Source organism: Parambassis ranga, chromosome 2 (assembly GCF_900634625.1).
Source record: "Parambassis ranga chromosome 2, fParRan2.1, whole genome shotgun sequence".
Lineage (NCBI taxonomy): Eukaryota > Metazoa > Chordata > Actinopteri > Ambassidae > Parambassis > Parambassis ranga.
Genome location: NC_041023.1, coordinates 33,831,490 through 33,854,570, shown reverse-complemented (window position 1 = coordinate 33,854,570; position 23,081 = coordinate 33,831,490). Strand labels below are relative to the sequence as shown.

Below are 23,081 nucleotides of genomic sequence, written 5' to 3'. Positions count from 1 at the left end.
ATGTCTCGCCCAGCTAAGGACTCAAAACCGTCAATTGAAGAGCTGAAAAAGGAGCTGACGAAGTCAATGAACTCGGAGAGACGGCTCACGTGTCAAATCGAAGAAGACAAAAAGGAATTCCAGAAAAAGCTAAGAGGTCTAAAGAAAACACAAGCACAAAATAACAAACTTCTTCAGGATGTCCAGGAAAGGGATGCAACTATTGAAGGGCTACAGAAAGATCTGGTGGAGATCAAGTCTGCATTACTTAAAAAGGAGAAAGAGAATGAGACCTTGAGGAAATATCTTGAAAGTCACTTGGCAGAACTGTCAGTTGTTAAGCAGCGATACAGCATTGAAAAAGAAAAGGCGATGAAGATAGAAGGGCTGCAAAACACAATATACATGATGGAAGCTGAAAATGAAGAATTGAAATGTGAAATAAATGATTTCCAAGTATTCAAGGATGAGGCTCAAACCCGTCAAAATGAACTGCGGATGCAACTGTCAGAAGCAGAGGAGAAGATTATCTGTAGAGACAGAGTATTAGAATGTGCAAAAGAAGAAAACGACGTACAAGGGCTCAAGATCACTTCTCTGAAAATCCAGAACAACAGGTTAGAGTGTGCATTGAAAAGACACGAGAAACATGATCTTATAGTCAGAAAACTGGAATGCACTATTAGAAAGAAGGATGAAGAAATAAAGTCTGTGCAAAAGGAGCTGAAAAAGAATAAATCAGAGCTTAATAAACTGAAGAGCTCTTCCACACTCAAGGTCCACCAAAATAAAAGCCTCCAGGAAGATCTGCACACTACAAGGAAGACGTTAGATGAGAAGTGCCAAGAAACCAGAAGACTGAGTCTTGTCATTGAAGAGCTGGAAACACAAAATGCCAAAATAGTTAAACAGTATGACGCACTCAAATCAAAAGAAACGCTAAAGGAAAAAGGAGCTCAAGACAAAGACACATTGATAAGAGACTTAAAGTTTCTTGTTACCAAACTAGAAAGCGAGCTTAGCCAGCAGATAGTGAAGACTGAAAAGGTCGACAAAGCTAAAGACGGCGTCAAAGCTAACCTGGTAATTCTTCAGTCAGAACTCAAAACTCTTCAGTCAGAACACAAAACTCTTCAGTCAGAACACAACAAAGCTAATGTGGCTAAAGATAAACTGAATAAACAGCTCAGACTCTTAGACAGTGCCAACAAACGCTTAAGTTCTCAACTGGAGCAAAACAAGAAAGCACATGAAAACACAGTGCATGAACTGCAGAGAGTGAAGCAGTGCTTGCAGCAGAATGAGCAAAAGCTTTCAGAGGAGAAACAGTTGGCCGCTTCTTATCTGAGTGGCAAGGAGGCAGCAGATCAAGCCCTTGCCAAAGCAGATGATGAGAAGGAAAAGTTGAGCAGAGTCATAGAGAGATTCAAGCAGCGGAAGAAGGCTAGCCAGAAAGATGTGGCTGAAAAAGAGCAGAAGATCAAAGATCAAATGCTCCACATCGAGTCTCTCCTTAAGCAGCAAATAGATCAGAAAAAACATATGGACCTGTTGGAACATAACCTAGAGATGCAGAGTTCAGACAAAGACACCAGTCAAAGCAATGATGTCTTTTGGCGTCAGGAGCTGGAACAAGCTAAACAAATGTTACAGGAACGGATGGCGAGTATGAAAGAAAAAGATGAACTCCTCGACAAACTGAAGCAGGAGCTGTCTGGTGTAAAACAGGAGCTCAATAAAAGATGGCAGACTGGCAGTGAACTCAACAATAAGATCATGTCACTGAAGGGACAACTTTATGCAAGTGAGGGCACTCGCCGGATGCTGAAAGAGGAAAAACATAACCTGTCAGATGAGGCGAGAATGTTTAAACTGGAGCTTAGCAACTGCAAACGGCAACTAGATCAGACCAAGAGGGACTTCTTTAACTACAAGGAGAAGTATGCACCACAGAACCAAGTAGTGCTTAACTCCTCCGAGGTAAAAGAAGAGGAGGAGAAGACAACCCACTTCCCTTTCCTCAAGTAAGCATACAGTATTTGGCTTCAGCTTTACCGACAAGGAAGCAGCAACTGGTTCCCTCCCTCATCGACCCTGTACCTCATACTCCCACCACCAAAGTTTTCCCTACACCCCACCGTCCAGCCACTCGCCCTGATGAGCCTGTATTAGTAGGCAGCTGCAGAAACACTTGCAGCAAACCCAAAGAATCATATTTTAGAAAAAAAAATATTTTCTGAAAAATGGTCCTTTGATTCCTTAGAACCCACATATAGCAATATAGCAATGGGTTCTAAGTGTGGGTCTAATTCCCACACCATGTTTTCTGCAATACTCTGGGTAATGCGTTTAAATGCACTAACTACAAAAAAAAATTGTATGTATATTTAATTGTTAGTATGCTTGAGTGTGTTGTGTATCTGGGTTTTGTGTGGTGGTGTTCTGTGTTGTTGTTTGTTCGCCCCTCCTGTAGGGGGGCATTCCATATGTGTCAGGAGTATCAGAGAAACTCCTTAGGATCTTCAATAACCATGACATCCCTGACAACACTGAGACAGAGACTGGTTCACCCGAAGGACAACATAGCAATGTGATATATGCAGTCCAATGCAGCGAGGAATGCTCTGATCTGTACATTGGAGAAACTAAACAACCACTCCACAGAAGAATGGCTCAGCACAGGAGAGCCAACTCCTCAGGACAAGACTCAGCTGTTCACCTCCACCTCAAAGACAAAGGACACTCCTTTGAGGACAACAACAGGGAGGAAAGGTGGTTTGAAAGAGGAGTCAAGGAAGCATCTATGTTAAGCTGGAAAAACCTTCCCTTAACAGAGGTGGTGGCCTCAGACATCATCTTTCTACCACATACAATGCAGCTTCCGTCCATTCCCAGGAAGTTTGCAAATACTCACAGCAAGAACAAAGGGCCGTCAACCTTCTCATAGTCAATAGCCAGTTGTTAGACACACCTGGCTCAGTCAGCCAGATCATCACAGGTAATTATGGAAACATTTAGTGCTATTGTCTGTATGTTTTACCCAGACCCACCCACTGAGGTCTGCAACCACATATAAACCATGTTTCCCCACCAAACGGAAGTCCAGATGCCTTGCTTCAATCTTCTCTACGTATTCTATTCTATTCTTTGAACCCCACAGCCGCTATTTTTGGGGCACCTGGGCAGCAGTCTGAGGGTGAGGGACATAAACAGACTCTATAGAATCATCAGGAAGGCCTGCCATGTTGTAGGAGAGGACCTGGACTCTCTGACAGAGGTGTGTCAGAGGAGGACGTAGTCCAAAATAAAGACTATACTGGACTGTCCCTCCCACCCGCTCCACACTGTGCTGACCAGCTACAGGAGCTCGTTCAGCAACAGACTCCGACTCCCACGATGCACCACTGAGAGACACAGGAAGTCATTACTGCCTGTCTCAGTCAAACTACTGAACTCTGAACTGTACAGTCACTCAGACACTGTACATCACACTGGTACATTCTTGTCATGCTCTTTACTATGTAAAGGCTTTTATACAGTAGTAAATATGTTATTCTTTAGATACACCTCGGATTTAAATGCTATCTAGGTATTTAGATATTTATTATATGTTTCAATTTCATACTTCAATGTATCTTTGATTTCTATTGTCTGTAACAACAAAGGATTTTCCCCTCGGGGATAAATAAAGTAATTCTGATTCTGATTCTGATTCATCAAACGGCCTTTTTATACATCAGGCAGCTTTTGTCCAGCAGATGGCGCCACACAACAAATATTCGTCAATTTTGTAATCAGTGTTTGAAGTCCCTAAAGTTTAGCATTTTGTCAGAGCTTAATACTAACAAGTAGGCTATATAAAATAAGGGGATTCTCGGTTTACACAGCATTTCGTTACATTTGATTTTTTTCTTTGTGAAAAGTGCAATTTCAAAATGATCTAAATAAAGAGACAAATAAATGAAATGAAACAATGTACATGACAAACATTTTTGGCAACTGACGCCGATTGTTATTGTTGTAATACCATGAATAATGTGTGGTTTTTAAAGGAGAAAACATCTGGTTCTGTTCTGCTCATTGTTTAAAAGCAGACTGAAAGAAACTGCTGCATGAAGAGAAACTACAGTGTTGCAGTGTTAGACCACTGGAAAGACAAAGTGTCGCAATGTTATAAAGTGGCGAATGAGTTAGAAGAAACAACGGAAAAGAAGGCCATGCAAATACAGATCCCCATTGTTTCGTTGTGGTGCATTTCCTAGGTCTGCTCCTTGCTTTGTCAAGCTGCTTTAAGTTTTCATAAACAAAGGGTTAACTTCCCTTTTGTATGTGAAATCACATGAAATGTGTCAAAACACAGCGCTGTGAATGTGTATCACTATGCCTACTATTCGTGTATGAACTGTATGGGATGAAATTACTCTTATTTCGAACTGCGTGACCGGAAACTCTGACATCACCCCTTTATTTTGAAAGCAGTACTACAAAACAACAGAGCAGCGTGACTTTTATTTTGAAGTGTTACAGGAAGTGCCTCCGGTGTCATTGACGAGAGCTAGCTAGCGTGCTCGCCTCGCACCCCTCCCGTTTCCTCTGTCGACAGCAGATCCTCCTCCAGCCTCTTTAAGCTACCTACACAACCGAACCAACGACATTTTGGGGGTTCGGGTTTAAGCTCTCCGTCCTCACACACTCATCCATTTACAGTGTGTTTCAGAGGATATTTTTTTCTCTGTCGGAGAAACGGACGCCAAACGGAACACAGACGGGGAGCTGTGTGTTAGGCTAGTCCAGTGGGCGGATAAAGCGGAGGAGGGCATCCGGGCCTGGCAGCTCCGGAGAGTCGGCTTGAAACGACGGAATTCGCCATTTTCAGGTAAATTTGTTAAAATGTCACTACTGGTCAACATTAGGTCTGTCCGATAATGGACTCCGTGACCTCACGTTACGTCCGGCAGCGGAAGACGAAGTCAGCGACAGTGATGTGTGGAATTGACAACAGAGGAAACGACTGCTGAAGAACGTTTTAGCCAGATTGAGACCATAATTCAGATATTGCAGCTACGCGTGTTTAATTGAAATGAAACCTTTGAGTGTTCTGTTGACATATTTCCATCATAAAATCTCCTAAATCGTAATTTCAGCTGCAAATATTTTGGTTTGTTTACATAATGTATGCATCAGCAGCCAGAATATCACCAGCCAGATCCTGCTGTACATTGAAGAAGAACGCAGGAAAGTGACTTGTAAAAGCAGTATGTATCACTACAGGCATTATTTATAACACCTTATGTCCAATCACCAATTCATCATTCTCATCCCAGACTGTACTTGCACAGCAGGGATTTTTTTTTACATTTAAAGCTGCAGAGGCTTGTTTTTCAAGTGCCTAAATTTAAACATTGATTTGACACCAATATACCATAATATGAATTAGAATTAGTTGATAGACTGGCCTCCCTGCTGTTGGAACCACCTTTAGGTCTGTTTGTGCTGTGTTTAAGTCACAGCTAGAAAAACAAATAAGGGAAAATGTCTATTATTGCTGATTTGAAAGATTTATGTTGGAAGCTGGAATGCCCTCTTTTTTTGAGTTAGCTGTTTAACAAGCTCTGTGATTTTCCCTGGTTGCATTTGCATGCTGTTGAGACATGCAACTGAAAGTGGAAGATAACGAAGATGGGCAAGAATATGTTTTTGCCATCCACCTGATAAAGGTACATAAATGCACCAAGCTGCAGTCACCTTGAAACTAGTGAGATGTTCAGACACATTCATATCATATCATCATAGCATCATTATAAAAATAAAGAGAAAATAATGAGCTATAATTTTGAGAATTTATTATCTATCTATGACTGCATCCATGGTGCATTTTTGGCTCTTTCCTATTTCCCATTTGACCTGGATTTGTTTCCACTGGTCTTCATCTGGAACAACTGGCCACTCAATTAGTGTGTATCTGCATGTGTGTGTGTATTGACCCACATTCAGATCTAGGCTGTCGACTGTGGGAGTGATACACCCCTAGAGGACAAAGTAATTACCCTGACAGCCCCCTCACAATGTCAGTGGGCCGTATAGCAGTGCTTGTATTGACCAGTCTCTGCATTATGTCCCATACAGCTGGAAAATGAGACTGTGTACTGTGATGAGTTCAGTGTGATGGAACAGCCGTGTCATTGAATAACTTTAAACTTACACTTGAATTGTGGATGATGACAGTGTAGAAGCAGAACTGAAGAAGCCACTTGGGCGAGTGGCGAAACGTCTTCAAAAAACAATCCTTGAGTCCAGTTGCCTCGATTTAAACTCTTGGAAATGACTATGACCTGGATGAATGAGAGCATCCGAAGATATAGACAGTGTACAAATGTGGAGCAAACAGCCTGCTGTCAGTGGAAATGTTTTCTTCACAGCTGTTTGACTTGAGCATTATGCAGGCATGTGCTTGAAAGAGTGGATGGAGCACATCCCTGTATTACTAAGAGAAATTCTAAGTATATAGAGTTAATTATATAGCATTAAACTCTAATGGTGATGGGGCTAATATACCACCATGCTTTGCAACAGAGCCGCTTGAGACAGTCAGCCTCCAAAACACTGTTGCTATTGACAACCAGTCCAGCAGCTTGCTATTTTTCTCTCTCTCGCTCTCTTTTTTATATAACTCCAACTTTTATTGATCAGAAAGGTGTGTGTATACATGCCTGTGTGTGTGTGCGCACGCACTCTAGTGCTCTTAGTGTTTTTAAGAGAGCATGTATGCTTCTTTATATGTGTGTCCCAGTGAATACAGCCCATTTTTGTGCATTTATCTTTGTGCCTATTTTAATGTTGTACTAAGGTGAATTTCCGGTATTTCCGGCAATAATGTAGTCCATTTCTTAGAGAGGTAATACAGAAAGTAAACATAAAATGCGTTAGATGAGGGGAGGATTCATATGGCCCCTTACGGACTGATGGGAAATATCTTCCGGCTGTGGCGTTGCTGCAGGGTGGGCAAGGTAAGGTAGTGATTATCAGGTTTTTTTGTAGTCCGAGTAATTCTAGGGTTTTAAAGTGAAATAAAGTTAGTGATGGCAGGGTGCGTGCAGCGCAAATATACACTTACGCATGGACATTCATAGCCATATGAACACACACACCAATGAGAAAGTTATGTGAGCCATGCATGGAATGTGAAGTGGTGGGAGTTCATTGTCTCTCTCTCTCTCTCTCTCTCACACACACACACAAACACAGCTTCTTTCTAGCTTTTAAGAGTGAAAAATTTAGGTCACATCATCAAACACTTCCGTCAGCCCTCTGGTGTGTGTGTGTGCCATTTTACAGTATCAAAAAAGCCATTTGTGTGTGTGTGTGCTGTCATTTAGTTTGAATGTGTTTGGATGTGCGGTCTTGGTCTTGATTGTGTGTGTGTTAGTGTAAAACAGAACTGGCAAGAGTTTTATTTTCTTTGCTTTGTCATACCATACCATTGTGTTCTTTTGTTGTTGTATTTATATACATTGCAAATCGGGTTGAATTAGGATGGGATTGGCTCATAATCTGAAGATTAAGCACTGGCATTGTTGGAGTAGAAGCAAACTGGGATTACACACATACACATAGGTCACACATTATAATACACAGGCATACAGTTCATGAAGTCACTTTCCCTCATGTGGTGAGCACTCTGTAAACTCAAGTGGTGTCGTTTGACAGTGAAAATGTTGAAATATTTATCAGTCACACCAGTGAGGAGCTTAACCCAGCAGGCAGCTAGGTGGTGTTTCACACTGCCTTTTTTGTTGAGCTCCTTCTATCATGCTGCTGTTTTTAAAATAGATTTAACAGCATTAAATTCATTCTTTAGACAATCTGTATACAATTATGCTAATATTTTTCTGCATCTAAATGATGTTTGCTGTTAGTTAGTTCATTTTAATTAGCCTTAACATGATTGAATTATTGGTTGACTGTGGTTTTGCCTAACATTGCCTGTGTTTAGGCCACATTATTGCATATCGAACACACCACCCAGCCAGCAGTGAAATAGCATGTTACTTACATCATTTAAAAGGGTAAATTGCAAAAGCTAGAACTGAAGATGCACCTTGTAAACAACTTGTGCCAGTATCGCTCACATGATGTTTCATTTGTTTAAACTTATCCTTGCTGCTTTGCATTTTAACTTTGTTGTTTCGTGACTACTGTTGCACTACTGTCTCAGCCAATCAGAATAATTTCTGTCACTGATGGGCTCCGCCAGATCCACCATTCTCAGTCGGCTAAAAAGCCATGACAGGAATTTGTTAGTAGCAACAGTGTGAGACACTGGTGCTTTTCAATAGCCATCCACTATGTGTCGCAGACAAGGTATGGATCAAAAACTACTCAAGCTATCTGGCACCTCTGTAGATCAGGTTCAAAAGGTTGTATAGGCTTCATAACCTGACAGGAAAAGCTACACGAATCCTAATGGGTCAGTGCGTGTTAAGGTGAAAATCTATAAGAACTTGATTTAGTTTTCGTGATAAGCAGATTAATTTGTGGCTCTGATGTGCAGTATTTTTGTATGTTTCTGTTTTTTTTTCAGTGAAAGTGTTTTAGTGTTTAGTAATACAAGATTTTAATGGTAGATTTTATGTGCTACAAACCCAGAAATAAGCAGTACAGCGTCGGAAAATAGTCAGCTGTAGTTGACATTCTGCTGTTCAGTACATCCCGTCCTACGCGAATCTCACCATCTGCCTCCTCCTTTCAAACAATTTTTGCAGCACTTTATGCATAATCATAACAATGAAGTTGTTACCTTCAGCTGAACTTGACTTATTTTACTAAATTCACAGTTACAGTTTTGCCTCTTACAGTGTCTTGTTTCTGTGAGATCTGGGATTTCTAGACAAACTGTGTAATGTCGTACTCATTACCCTCCCTTACCCTGCAGCCTCCTCTAACTCCAGTCTGTCCAAAAGTGAGTTTCCTCTTTAATCCACGTAGGAATGTCTAATTACTCCCCTACCTTCTTAATCATTACCTCCCAAACAGGTGTTATCTACAATCAGTGCCAACAAAGTGCATTAAAGGTTCACAGGAAACTTGCAATGAAAATATACTGACTATAGACACAAATAATCAGGCATTTGTTGTTTGATTCAGCCTCTTTGAATTAATTCCCACTGAAATGTAGCTTTAATGAGAGGCTGGAGTTTCACAGTTCTTATATCTCAAGCTCTTCTCTGCATTATCATCAGGAAGTGCCTCCTTTATCATTATCTGAGAGGTCAGATCAATTGGAGGTCATTATCGCTTGGGACACACTGATAATCTGCTGTAATCCTTTTAAAGCAGCACACAGGCATGTGTAGTGACAGGTGCCGTGGCTGATCAGGCAAAGGAAACAGAGAAGAACTTTGCAGTTTGATTGACAGCAGTCATCCCTCACAAAAGCTGTGGAGTTGCAGTGAAACAAGAAATAGAAAATCTGTTCTGTCTGATTGTTGACTGTAGGGAAGAGGATAGTGGAGCAACTGGTCCTTGTCCATCATAATGTGAAGCAAAGCCATGCAGTGTCGTTTTCAGAGTGACAAAATAGATATGTCCAATCTCAAGATGTAGAACTTGAATTCCCTACATGAAAAAGACTTTAACACTTGGCTGTTAACAACTGTGAATGATATATTTTGGGAGAGATAATTTGGGAACTGTACTCCATTTCCTCACCATCTGTCTTTGCTGCAGACACAAAACTACCATCAGCAGCAGTTAGGTCACCCTAGCAGAAACAGCAAAGGGTGGTGTGTGCCATCCTTTAAGGTGCTTTTCCACTACAGGAACAGACCACACCTTTATTTGTGTTCCAACTTTTTTTGACTATTACACAAGAGGTGAGACCAGTCACTTGACAAGTCCACCATGTCTGAACATTGAAAACACAGAAAAAGTATTTCAAACTGTCAAATTGGACAAAGCTCTGTGCACCAGAGCTCTCAACACAAATAGCAATTTTTGATCTGAACAGGTCTGACATAATACATTTATGGAGAATCTTGATTCTCTGTTTTGGATTGGGATTGTCCATCTGCCCTGGTATAATGACAGGAAAGAGCCGAAAGAATTGCTAAACAACATGTAAGCAACAGGTACACACACAAAAGAAGGCACCTCAGGCACTGAACACCTGTTCCCTAAGGCCTCAGGATGAATAGAGGTGGATCTGGAGCTTGCGTCTGAGGGCGTGGTAGACCGTGAGAAAGAGGATGCATGCTGGGAAGCCATAAAGCAGATACAAGGGGAGATAAAAAGGTGATAAGGTGATAATAAAAAGGGAGGTTAAAGTCCTGGTGTTCACTTGTGTCTTCAACTTCAGATCTCTTGGTTGTTAAATGTTGCTTTTGTTTTGGTGTTATTAGGTTTGGGCACGTGTACATGTCTGCTTTAATGCGGCTGCAGCACTTCAGTTGCCAGTTTTGCACAAAGATAGAAGAGTCTTATTTAGACTTCTCTGCTCAGCAATATAATTTTTTATTCAACTTTTTAAATTAAGAGTACTAAAAAATGTGGCAGTCGAATACTGAATATTGTGCCGTTATCTTTCTTCTGTCTATCTTTAAATCTGTATTCTTTTGTCAGAGTTTCGTTTTTAGGGTAGGCATTTTTCAAGTGGTAAAATATTTTGTTTTCTTATTTAGTCCTTAGTTATTTAGTCCATCTACTTTTAGCTTTTCGATTTGGCATATTAGACACATACATACATACATAATTTTGCATATTTGACACTCATCAGTCAGGCCGTGAGTGTGTATCCTCCTAAATTTGCACCGTTTCCCATCTGCCTTCACTGGAATGTGCCATCTCCAGCTGTGTGTTTGAATTCACCAACCAAACATTTAGACAGGAAAACACACATTCTTGGATGTTGTGTTCATCCAGCTGTGTGTGTGTGTGTGTGTGTTTTGGATAAATGGGAAGCCTTTCGTTAACCCTTGTTAATGGTGTGCATCGAGATAGACAAAACATTATGTAACAGATGGGCCAGAGATGGAGGATGTTGTTGATTTCACAAGCACACTGGGTGGGGGGGGGGTTGTTTACAGCAGTGGATCATTGTTGCTGGTTGTGCAAGGAACGGAGCGGGTGGTTAATTTGTTGTTAATTTGGTTATTTAATATAAAAATATGATCATCTGAAATTTTTTTTGTTGCCTCAAAATTTAAATTGTGTTTTTTTGTTAGAACCCCTAGTAGATTTGTGCAGTACAAACATATAGAGCCATAATAAATAATACAAAAATGAGAAAAATTCCCTTTCATCATGAATTATACAAAACATACACACAGATATTTTACTGTAATCTGCACATCAACTGAGAAAGCATGCACATCAGCCAAAAAAACGCTGAATTTTTGTCACATGACTGCTGGTTGTAAATGAGTCAGTAATTACTTCCAAGTTGTGCTGAGAAAGGCAGTTTTTTAAAAAACAGAATCGTGTTAGTCCAAATAGTTTCTGAGGAACTTTTAATGAGACATGTAGAATATAGTGGTTTTGATAAAAATGATTTAGATAAAATGTTTTGGTTATATTTTCCAGATGAACTGTGCATTACACATTATGCATTCATGGGCCAAAGTGGTAATTTTGTACTGAGGTATTATGCTTCAGTGACCTTTAGAATGAATTTTTATGGCTTACTGTTATACTGCCTAGTCCAGTATGACACAGCCTAAGCCAATTTGAAAGTTGGCTTTGGATTGCAGCACTTGTGCAGCTGAGCGTACAGTTGGTGATGGCAAGTCTCTTGTTTATACAGGCACAGGCTACAATGAGGTAAACAGGTCCACATGAACATCATTCATGTCAAATAAAACTGCCTGGTATATGTAGTAGACAGCGCTAGATAACAACCACTTTCACTACACAAACAAAACAGAGACTGTATACAAATGGAAGAGAAAACAGCAGCACTGACAGAAAACAGTAGCAGCACCAGATTAAAATAGCACTAGCAGCCTGTTTGGTTTGTTATGTCCACCGATCAACATGAGAGCAAACTGGAAAACCGATAATACAATGCACACAAATAATGATACTGCTTTTATTAGCTACTACCAAAATTCAGTCAGGTAAAAAACATGTATCAGCTTGAATACAATCAGAAGTTGCTTGTTTTTGTAGTTCATGCTCAGGTCAGCTGGTGAATGTAGGCCATTATCCTAATCAAAACGAGCAATATGAATATATTGAATAATGTTGCTTAAAAACGTACTATGCTAGAAATTGTGGTACAAAACTTTCAGCTTAGTCTCTGCATATGTTTGGTTGCTCCCAGTTAGCATTCACACATGGTACAAACACATAGACACATTAGCGGCCTAAATACCTAGATTGCACCAGAGCTGTCTTCTTGCCTACTACCAATTGTCTGTGTGTGTGTGTGTTAATTGCATTGCCAGTGTGAACAACCAATAAGAGGATCAACTATCCTGTGTTTAGTAATTGGAAGATGGATAAAGTGTTATTTCCTTTGGTGTGACCTTAGGCTTACCTTTTCACACAAGCACACACAGACATACAGATATACACAAATACATATAACCAAGGGTGCTTGGCATTTGTGTCTTCTGAACCTCACCCTCCTCTTGCAGCAACCAGATGACACTGGAGTGTCTGGGCGTGCAGTCAAACCCTCTGTGTGTGTGTGTCAGCTGAGATCCCTGTATGTTTTGTGGTCTGTGGGCTTTGTGTTTGTTATAAGGCAAAAGAGCGACATGGTGTACCATGTGCTGTGTTTACATTTGTTTGTGTGTGTGTTCAGTTGGGAGATACTGCAGCCTTCTTACCTAAAAATAACATCTTCCTTCCATCTCGCCCTTCCTCTCTTTCTTTATCTTCATTCTTTCCATCTCCTCCATTATACCCCATGATCTATGGTCTTCTTTTGGTTGTTTTCTTCTCTGTTCAGTGTTGTGTTGTTGTGTATGGTAAATGAGTTGCTTTGTGTGACTCCATGGTAACATTAGCATGTGTTGTTTTTGTATGTTAAGATATATAGAGCTATTAGAGCCACTGTGGTGAACTGAGATATTATTTGTAATTTGATTAACAGCATGTAACTTTCATAACCAGGTTATATCAACGGATCTGTTTATTCACAGCACTTATCTGAATTTGAGTTGCGAACAGTGGTTCTATCGTTTTTAGATGTTGACCTGCTCAAACTGTACTATGTGCTTGGGCACATTCGCATTACAGGGACTACCCCTCCACTCTTTTGTACTGTATATGTAATCTCATTTGTTAGGTCATTACCTGAAATCATATAGGAAAGGGTTGTAATGAAGAACAGTTGTAGTAAATGTGAGCTTCAACTTCAGGCTCAAATTTCTCTCTTCCTGCTTCATCACAGTTATCTGCCTGTGGATCTCATGACTCATCTTACACAGCAGTCTACCTGAAACAATGCTAACATAATCATCTGAAACAGCAGCACCTTTAAATTTAATTTACCATTTTCTGGAAAATAACCATTTTTTGGGGATTTTTAGCCCTACTGGTAATAAACTTTTGGTCCCTTTATTGGTCAGATAGAAAAATCTAAACAAAAGTAGTTTCCTAATGAAATCAAATAAATGATTTTTTTAAATTGTGAGCATGTTTGCATGCTAACATTAATCTCACAGCCCTGCTGTACCTCAGCACAGCTTCATAAAGATGGCAGAATGGTTGCATACTTTCAGTCCTGTTATGGCAGATTCCATCTAAATTAAAGCTCCTGTCTACACAATAAAACAGTACAGTACAGACAGAGTCACACAGCAAAACAGATTGCTGACCATTTAGATTCGCAGCTGCCACAAGTTCTTATTTCCAATGATGCTAGTCACTTGCAATTACTCAACATCCTGAAGTGTTATGATGGAATATCCAATACAGATGGACATGTGGGTGAGTCTGGTGTTTGTTAGTAACCAGTATAAATCTTTTGAATTCTCTTGTGTGAAACATTAATGAAGCAGCTCTCACTTCTTTCCTTTCTTCTCTTACATCTCTTTACCACCCAAGGACATGCCATCACTCATAACCATTGGTCATTTCCTATTAATATTAACATTGCAGGCTTTTGTCTTCTTACTGGCGCACAAGCATACTGAGTTATTTCAGCTCACCCCTCCGGGTCAGTCATGCTGAAGCTCCTTTTTTTAGTTTTCTTACAACAAAACAAAGGGTCATTCAGTGGAAAGCACCCACTTCACTGGGCAGCAGCACTGATGCTCTGTTTGTGCATGCACACAAACACATACTTGTGACTGTACTCAGTAGGGTTCAGCTGAAATGGGTGGCTTGAAGGCCAATGTCGGTGTTTTGCAGTGACACTAGGCTTCCTGGTGAGAATTCTTGGGCTTTAGATTTTGGGGGATAGAATTTTTGTTTCTGGAACCTCTAAAATAAAGAATCTAAAGACTTCCACAACACGAAGAATTTAAGTTAGTGGAAAATTGGCAATCTACTATTGCAGTTAGAGCCTAAAGACATATACAGTGCTAAACATCAATGTGAAATTGCCCAGAAATAGTTTATCTAAGCAGGTTGTGATAGTCAAGAGATATCAGATCTGGGGCTTCATGAACCCTGCAGGCTTTAGGGAGGTGACACAATTTTAGCGGTCTTTGAAGTCTTTTTATGGTGCACATAGTGTAGGACAGAAGTCAGTGCTTTGATTGTAATGTATACCTGTTAATGGGGGAAACTCCCTGGGTTCTGAGTGTGTGTGAGCTGCTGTGATCTCTTGATGATGTAAGTGGGCCTGAGGCAGCACCAACATTACCCTCACCTATCTTCCTAAAAGCAGACATTTGTAAATGATAAAACCTTAAGAGACAACACCTGTGTGAGGTCAGATTTCACCTTTCAGCTTATCTTTAATGCAAAATGCATTTTTTCATCTAAACTGCTTTGATTTGGATTTTGTCAGTGTTTTTTTTTTTTTTTTTTTTTTTTTTTTTTACAAAAGTTGTGATTTTCATCATGTGTAGGCAGCAAGCAGGCTGTGAATCGGCCAATGAATTATGTTTCATAATCTGAAAATGAACAAATATTAGAGTTCATTTTTCTCTGCACAGACAATTCTTAGCTAGTATGATAACTTCATTTCCAGGTTGTGTGTGTTTAAGGTGTATTTCAGCTGCAGACCTTAGCAGATCTGTTGCATTTCTGCCATAGCGCTGGGTGTTTTACATGTGTCACTCTAGGTAGCAATGAACCAGCGACTCCCATTTAGTGTTATGTTGCAACTGATTTTTGTGATCGGTGTGTTTTCTATGTGTGCTGTGGCTGAGAGATAGAGATGCTAAATTTTGAACACAAGCAAATATGTTGTCAAATTAGAGAAAATTGATGACATCACCAAACCTAAAAGCACTAAATGACTCAATAATCCTTAAGCAAAAAAAACAAAACTTTGAAAGCATTAAGAAAGGAATGTCTTTGAGGTCGTTTTCCTTTTGGGCGATGTTCTGTTGAGACGTCTTTATGTTTGTCCTCTAGAAAGAAAGTGATGTTTCTGTCTATTTTAAATCAATGTTGAATCTCACATGAGAGGTTCTATTTTCAGCTACTTACTTACTACTTATTTTCAGCTATTTAACAGCATTACCTGTTGTTTGTTCTTTTAAGGAGAGAGTGGTGAATAGCCTTTCCTTTAGTTCTGCGTCTGTTCATGTTTCCTCTTAATTTTGCTCCGATTCCGTCTTTCAGTACTTGTACTTTATCACAAACTCTGAATTGAGATTTCGGGAAAATTAAATTTTGCTTAAATACATCAATATATCTTTTAATAGGGTAATCACAAATGAATAATTTAACAGAGGAGCTGCTTATGAGTCTTCTGAACTGAGGTAGAAATACTGTGTGTGTTTGTTGCCAGATTAAGGAGAAGATGTAAAGAGCTATTGATAAATATCAAAGTGAGCATTTCTATAATCATTAACTAGTTAAAATGTGCCTTGTTTCATGTAATAAAATGCAGCATATGTACAGGAGATGAGCTATTACTTGCAGCAGTTCCTGTGTGCAGCTGCATTTTCAGCCCTACATTAGGTGCAACAAGAGGTGTATAGATGATTGTCTGCATTTGCGTTCAGACCTGAGCCACATTTGAGCCAATCCAACTAGATCCACCTCCGAAAGGTGGATTGAAATCAAGCTGGATATAGCCGAATTTGCGGTGTTTAGTTTCTCAGACAAACACAGAGACACATGTGCGCACATACTCCCACTGTCAGACAGAGAACGACATGCTAGTTGGATAGCCTGAACTCTATGACTACGCTAGGCTAAGCTAACGGTGCTAACGTTTTTTTTTTTTTGCCATTGAAATATGCTATTTACATCCCACTCTTTAAGCTCTGACGGGACCAGCGGCAGCTTTGTGCACGATTGGACGCAGAGTGGTGTGGGTCTCTCTGCTCTGCCTGCAGCTGAACCTGCTGCGTGAAGCTACAGTGAGAATGACCGGCTGTGAGTGCGTTGAGGTGGGGGAGGAGCTCACGGTCGCCGCTCCGAACCGAAACACGTGTACCGAACGGTTTGGATTTTTTTACTGAACCGTCCCACCCCTAATAATTAGGAAGGCAACACTGACTTTATGGCCAGCAGGATTTGGGGAACACTCACACTTGATTGGTCACTTGCAAAGTTGGCGCTTTCAATTCCCGAACCTGTCACAAACACAAAATGCAACTACTGAAAGCAGACCTAATGTGGGGTTCGACCACCACCCTCAGTGAGCCTCTCTCTCTCTCTCTCTCTCTCTCTCTCTCTCTCACTCTCAGCAGTACTGTACATGCCTGCAGTCACTCGGGTGATTTCATGGCTTTTAACCAAACACAAAGACTCCATTATGGCTCTGCTCGCTGAAATAAACTCACTTTCTTTCACTGTTCTTCTTCCTCTCTCTCCTCCCACTCTTCCTCCTCCTCTTCACATTCACACTTTCACCCACATCTCTGAGATCAAATGTAAAGCCACATTTTCCATTTCATTACCTCACTCTGATTTTGGAGTTGGGAAAGAAGAGGGGAGAAACAAGAAAAAGAGAGAATGAAAAAGGCAAAGAACAAGAGGTGGAAAGAGTGCAGAGAATGTGTGTAATAATTAGCCCAATCATTAGCTCTTGTCCTCAGCCCCCTCTCCCACCTTGTCGTCCTTTGAAGTCCCCTTCTCCAGACTACCCTGGATGCTTGGGAGGGATCCAGGAGGCAGCAGAGGGATGGGGGATGCCGGGAATGTGGGTCAAAATCTGTGTGTGTGTGTGTGACAGTTTTTGGTGATGCTGATGATGAAGAGGAGGAGGAGGTTTGTGTCAGTCTATCGCTGTCACATTGCTTGTGCTACTTTTCATGTTGATATCCCCACACACATCATTCGCATGTGCCAGATGCTGTACTTTCAGCACACACACAAAGATTCATACACAAAGATTCATACACACACTCACACGTCACATGAGACTCTTTGTTTTGGTTTGCTGCAGAGATAAAACCCGGCTCTGTTACACTTCTCTGTATGGGAGACAAAGAGAGCTTATCTCGCATACTGTGTGTGTGTGTGAGTGTATGAGGGAGAGAATGTGTGTGTGTGTAAGAGAGTATTTTCCAATGCAGTCATTTTATTTATGCACTGTGATTTTTAAAAGCTACATTTTCAGCCTTGTTAAGTGGAATTTTCTCTTTTCTCCCTTTACTGGTTGCCTGATTGCAGTGTGTGTGTGTGTCCTTGTGATGTCATAAGATCTGCATACCGATACGGCCAGCATGACACATTTCCACTTGTATGTGTAAGTGGGCCAATCACACACAGGTTAAAACATGGCCCCGCACATGTGTTGGATTATAGGTTTGAAAATAATAGATTAAAAAAATATAGCAAGTTTGTGATTTTGTCATGTTAACATTAATGTTGTGTTATTATAGATATTTTTTCTAATGAGTGCAGTGACAGCATTTCTACCAACACCATCTATTTGCATTAGGACCCTACACAAGCAGAAGTTCACAACACAGCAAATGATTTTCTGGTACCTTCTGGAACAATTAGCAAAAAGCTAATGATGAATAATAAAAATGTGATCCAGCAGAAGTTAGATCTTGCTGTTTTTATTCCCCATTTTCTGGTGCCTACAATACCCATGGTGCATCTTGGTTACTAACAATTCATTAAGATGCCTAGTTGTCAGAAGCAGCAAAAGTAACCCAGTAGTCTGTTGGGCTTTAATTAGACCAACTACAGCTAACTGAAAAAATTGAGGGCATGTCCTTACACAAAAACAAAACGGTGTTTGTATTGTGTAGAATCGGACAAACAGGTTGCGGTTGCGTGTTGGTGGGAGCTGGTGGAAGTTGGTGTTCACATGCGCAGACACTGATTGATTAAAGTAATGCTCGCCACGCAGTGTCACAAATGACAAATTGCTATAGGGATGTGTGTGTCAGCAGACAGGCAGATGGTGTCTCCTGAGTAAGAAGAGAGCTAACGACCTTGAGAGAGAGAGAAGAGAGAGTGAGAGATGGATTGCGACAGCAGGGGACATCTTGTTTGTGAAGAGCTTTGAGACAATTTCTAATTGTAAAATGCGCTATATAAATAAAACTGAATTGAATTGAATTGTTTTGCGCCGAGGGTCAGGTGGGATGGGCGGGGCATTTCTGCAATATTACATTTTATTGCATATTATATTGCATTTCTTACAATATTTGTACACAGACACACACGGGGCGTTAACACAGCCACACAATGAACATGGCTGGCTTGAGGCAGATTGAGCAAGGTGTTTCCTGTGACCTGGACAACTGCTGTGTCAACACAAACGTGCTTGTCTGGAACAACAGTGGCATGTGCTTGCAGACGTGTGTGTATATGTGTATGTGTTAGCAAACTGATTTGATTTTCTCCTCCTTCAATTAGAGCTCATTAATATCTCTCTGTGTAGATGTGTGAATGTGTGTATAAGTGAAAACAGCTGTGTTCAAGTCTGTGATACTCATCCTTTATTCATGCTTTCTTCATGGTTTATTCATGTACTGTTGAGGCATTTGCAGTGAATGTTGAGTGAATGAATATTGGATTAAAGACGGCTTTATGTAATTCATGAGCTGAGATATTTTGGACTGTGCCGTTGCTCGTGTCATCTTCCACTCTGTGGAACAGACACAACAACAACAATAAAACAGCCCTCTGTATTAGGCTTGTGCAAAATCGTATTGTGTGCAATTAATCGTCAGAAAAACTGTCACCGATTTGGCCAGCAGTGGTATTCAGTTAAATGATGCGGTGCAGCACGTGACGAACAGAGGTTCAACATCTGTCACCATAAGCCGGAGTACGAAAAAAGCCGAAGAACGCACAACGAGGCCACAACGCCAGCTACAGCTGTAGTATATAGTGCCAGGCATGCATACGCGACATGCATTAGGTGTGAAGCGTGGAGCGTTGGTTGTTGCCATAGTAAATTAATGTTTGCTCGTATCAAAAGAATGAACTCCGACTGGAGAAGCTGCCTCTTGATCTTTATTTATGGACTCCACAGCAAGATAGGAAAACATTACAACAGCGAAGTCTCCTCCAACATGGCTGGTTTGTGCCTAATCACTACTAACCAGCTTAACCTGTTAGAATGAAGGAGTTAACTTGACTGATGATTTGTCGGTATCATTTTAGAACAATGTGGAGATTTAGAGTCAAAAACATGTAAGTGCAATTGTCATCAATTAATCATCAAATTAACTGTCGGCTAAATGCCACAATTAATTGTGATTAATTTTTTTGCCAATATCGCCCAACCCTACTCTGTATGCTGTGCACGTTTGTCTGTTTATGTATTTGTGCATTAGAGTTTGTTTTTGTGTCCTCCTACAGGCTGTGCATTGCCCTGTTATGGAAAAGATGAAGAGGATTAAGAAGCGTCTGTCATTAACCCTGCGCCCTAGCCAGACCATAGACGAGTCACTGTCTGAATTGGCTGAGCAGATGACCATAGAGGACGGGGGAACCAAGGACAATGGTAATTGTCAAAATTATTAAAAAAAATATTTTGTAACTGTGCAAAATTTCACTCTGAAAAGGTTCAAAAAAGGTTCTGTGCCATAGTTACAAGAGGGCAAGAAATTTCAGTCAGTTGTCAGTAGGCAAGTAAAAACTTCACTTACACACAGCTTTCTGTATCTGGACTGCTCTCTGGGGTATTTAAATTATAAAGCAGTTGATGAAGAGGGAGAGAGATGTTTCAGTGTGTGTTAGTAACAGCTGTAATGGACTTGCACTGAGTGGGACTCTATCAGGTTATGTAACAAGAGTAAGAGCAGAGGTGCTACTTTACACGCACACACACCGACACACACACACAGCTCTGTAGAGAAGAAGCACAGGTAAACTCACTTTCCCTGGCATCTAGGTTGATAGATCCTTAAAAGTGACTGGCTGCCACTTGTGATTGGCAGCTGTCAGAATAAATGGACCCTCACAACCCTCTCTTCCACAACATTTCAATCATTTGACCATCACTCTCAATCCAGAATCATTCCCAATAAATACTGCTGGAGGATAAGCTTTAGTTGGTGGATCAAGCATCCAGCAGTGATGGAGGACTACATAATAGTTGCAAAAAAATAAATGAATTGAATAAAGAAGAGGAGAGGCAGAAATTAAAGGCTGAAATCTGTCTGCTTGCAATTGCAAACATGTGACTTCTTTATTCAGCCCTTAAATTGCCACAAATCCTAAATAACTCCTCCCTAATGTCATTAATTCTTGCTCAGTTTGTAGTTCTAAAGTTTAACAAGCACCTAAAGACAGGATAATGTTAATTTGGGGGTGAGCATGTAACAAAGCATGTATGGACTATCCACCACCCTGTCTGCAGGGGGAATGCTGGGTGGTAATACACAGGGTTTCCATGGTGACAGGGATGAAATATGATTGCTAATTGCAACCCCTCAGTGAGACCCCAGTCTTTCTTATCAGCAGAGTTTCATATTATCCTTTTGTCTTCAGTTTTACTGCTTTACAGCCATTTGTCTGCTGGTATCCCACATCTGTCAGGCAGCAGGTTTTTTGTAAAATCCTGCGGAAATCATTTATTTATTTAAATGTTAAATAAAGTCCTGTTGGTTTAAACACATCTCTGCCACACAGTGTCAATTTCAACGACACACTACAAAGGGTTGAGAATATGGGAGGTGATGTATTCTCAGTGTGTACCTGAAGATTTGGGATTTTTATACAGGCAGAATTTTGACAGCTTTGTTGTCTTTTAGAGCCCTTCATGAGGAATGGCCGCCCCCCCACCTCCCACAGCATGCACTCCTTTCTGCACCAGTACACCGGTTCCTTCAAGAAGCCACCTCTGCGCAGGCCACACAGCGTCATCGGTGGCACCCTGGGGTCCTTCATGGCCATGCCACGCAACGGCAGCCGCCTGGGTGAGACACACACACACAAATTCAAAAACACAACCTGGAAGGAAGTGAGTAGTAGGAGAACAGATGGCATCTGGAAACAAACAGGAAATGTGTCATGATCCTGAGATTTCCATCCTCATTCCTCACATGCGCTAACACAGACACTTACCATAGCGACTGGGCATCTTTCCCAGGAGCCAGCTTCTCTCCTTACCCTCAGAGGAGTTGTTTTTTCACCCTAGTGACATTTAGATGGGGAACTCAGTCAAACGTGACGCAGTTTCCTGTGAGAACTGATTCATCACATGTGATCTGTAGCAATGAGTCTCATCCTGAGGACTGAAAGAGAGATGAATTTGAGATGATTCAAAGCAGCAGCAGATTTCTATCTCAGGGTCAGGACAGCCCAGAGGGTGACAAGATGATTCGTGTTACAGAGATATCAAGTGCTTTAGGCGGCAGAATTTGTCAACGTGGCTGCTAATTTGAATATTTGATGTGAGGTAAGCGTGACAACTGATTAATTAGGTGCTGTGCAGAAGCTAACATTTAGATAAGCAGCCATATATTTTCTTTCTTGGAAGGCACATGTGTTGCAGGGATTTATCCTTTTTATTTAGAATCAGCTTCCTTGTGCCTACCGTTTATATTTGTGGTTCATTCAACCACGGTTTCTAAATTCTTTCCATGATAGTAACACAAGTTAAAAAGCTTTTAACAAGAGGTTAGATTTTAAATTAGAGAACAATGATGTTTGGAGAAAATAGGAAGTCATTAATAAAATAATCCTTACCTGTTAACTGTTGGTGTTTGAAATGCATGTCGAGCTTTATTTGTTCTTTTTTCATTCTTTCGCCCAGACTAACTGTACCTTGACTTTTCTTCTAGTAAGTTTTTTTTCTTTCATTTGCTTGGCAGACTGCCACGAAGTCTGTTACCCAGATGATGAATTGCCTCTGAAGGTATCCACTAGTTGCTAACTAAATTGTCTTAACTGCTAAAGAAATGGATTGATCATTCACTACTTTGACCTTTAATGTTACACTAAGGTGGTGAACACTGTAAAAATGACCTGCTCAACAGCTGGATGTTAGTATTGTGGGCACATGCATCAGCATTAAGCTGAAAGCATTGATGCATAGATGTAAACTCTTTCAAAGTCAAGGTTCTTGGTGGGGCTACACCTTTAGATTCCCGGGCAACATTCCTTACCGGTATTTAAACAACTATGCATGTGTACATCATTGAAAAAGTCCTGCCTATTTGCAGCATCTTTGAAAGATGGTCAGCGATTAACAAGACACTTCTTGTCTTGTTAAAAATCATTTTTTGATTTCACTGCCTTCGTGATTGCTTCCCTGTCCTAGGCAGATGTTGTCTTAGACCTTAAACAAACGTTCCACACTGTTTGAAAGTTTTTTTCCACATGGCCAAGCAGCATTAACCAGCATCTGTGCAAACAATCTGCTCCACACATTGTTAGAATGTTTACAGCTGGAGGTTTTCTGCAGACAGTGGAACACTAGAGGACCTGTAGAGCATTGCTCTGGACTCTGCCCTAGATAGAAGGACTTGGGTCTAAAAACAGGACAGTTAAAGTAGGACATTGATGCAGCGCATAATGCTGCCACTCTGTGTGCTTATTAGCAAAGCTGGTAACAG

The 23,081-nt window shown here is 40.7% G+C and overlaps 2 protein-coding genes across 3 annotated transcripts in view; both read left to right on the top strand.

The window, feature by feature from the left end:
- On the top strand, positions 1-2,007 carry LOC114444543 (uncharacterized protein PFB0765w-like). The gene has a single exon (XM_028419197.1). The coding sequence runs from the start codon at positions 1-3 to the stop codon at positions 2,005-2,007; it is 2,007 nt and encodes a 668-aa protein (XP_028274998.1).
- A 2,545-nt stretch (positions 2,008-4,552) lies between these two features.
- Positions 4,553-23,081, top strand: part of cdk17 (cyclin dependent kinase 17) — a 29,282-nt gene continuing 10,753 nt past the window's right edge. Inside the window, exons 1-3 of one of the 2 annotated variants that reach the window (XM_028431366.1) lie at positions 4,553-4,855; positions 19,879-20,023; positions 21,276-21,440. In XM_028431366.1, coding sequence (XP_028287167.1) covers positions 19,897-20,023; positions 21,276-21,440 — 292 coding nt within the window. In that variant the 5' untranslated portion in view covers positions 4,553-4,855; positions 19,879-19,896. Of the gene's footprint in view, positions 4,856-19,878; positions 20,024-21,275; positions 21,923-23,081 lie in introns of those variants that run through there. The other variant, XM_028431375.1, reaches the window with a different exon arrangement.

Coding starts and splice junctions, on each gene's coding strand:
- LOC114444543 (XM_028419197.1), top strand. CDS start 1: ATGTCTCGCCCAGCTAAGGACTCAAAACCGTCAATTGAAGAGCTGAAA.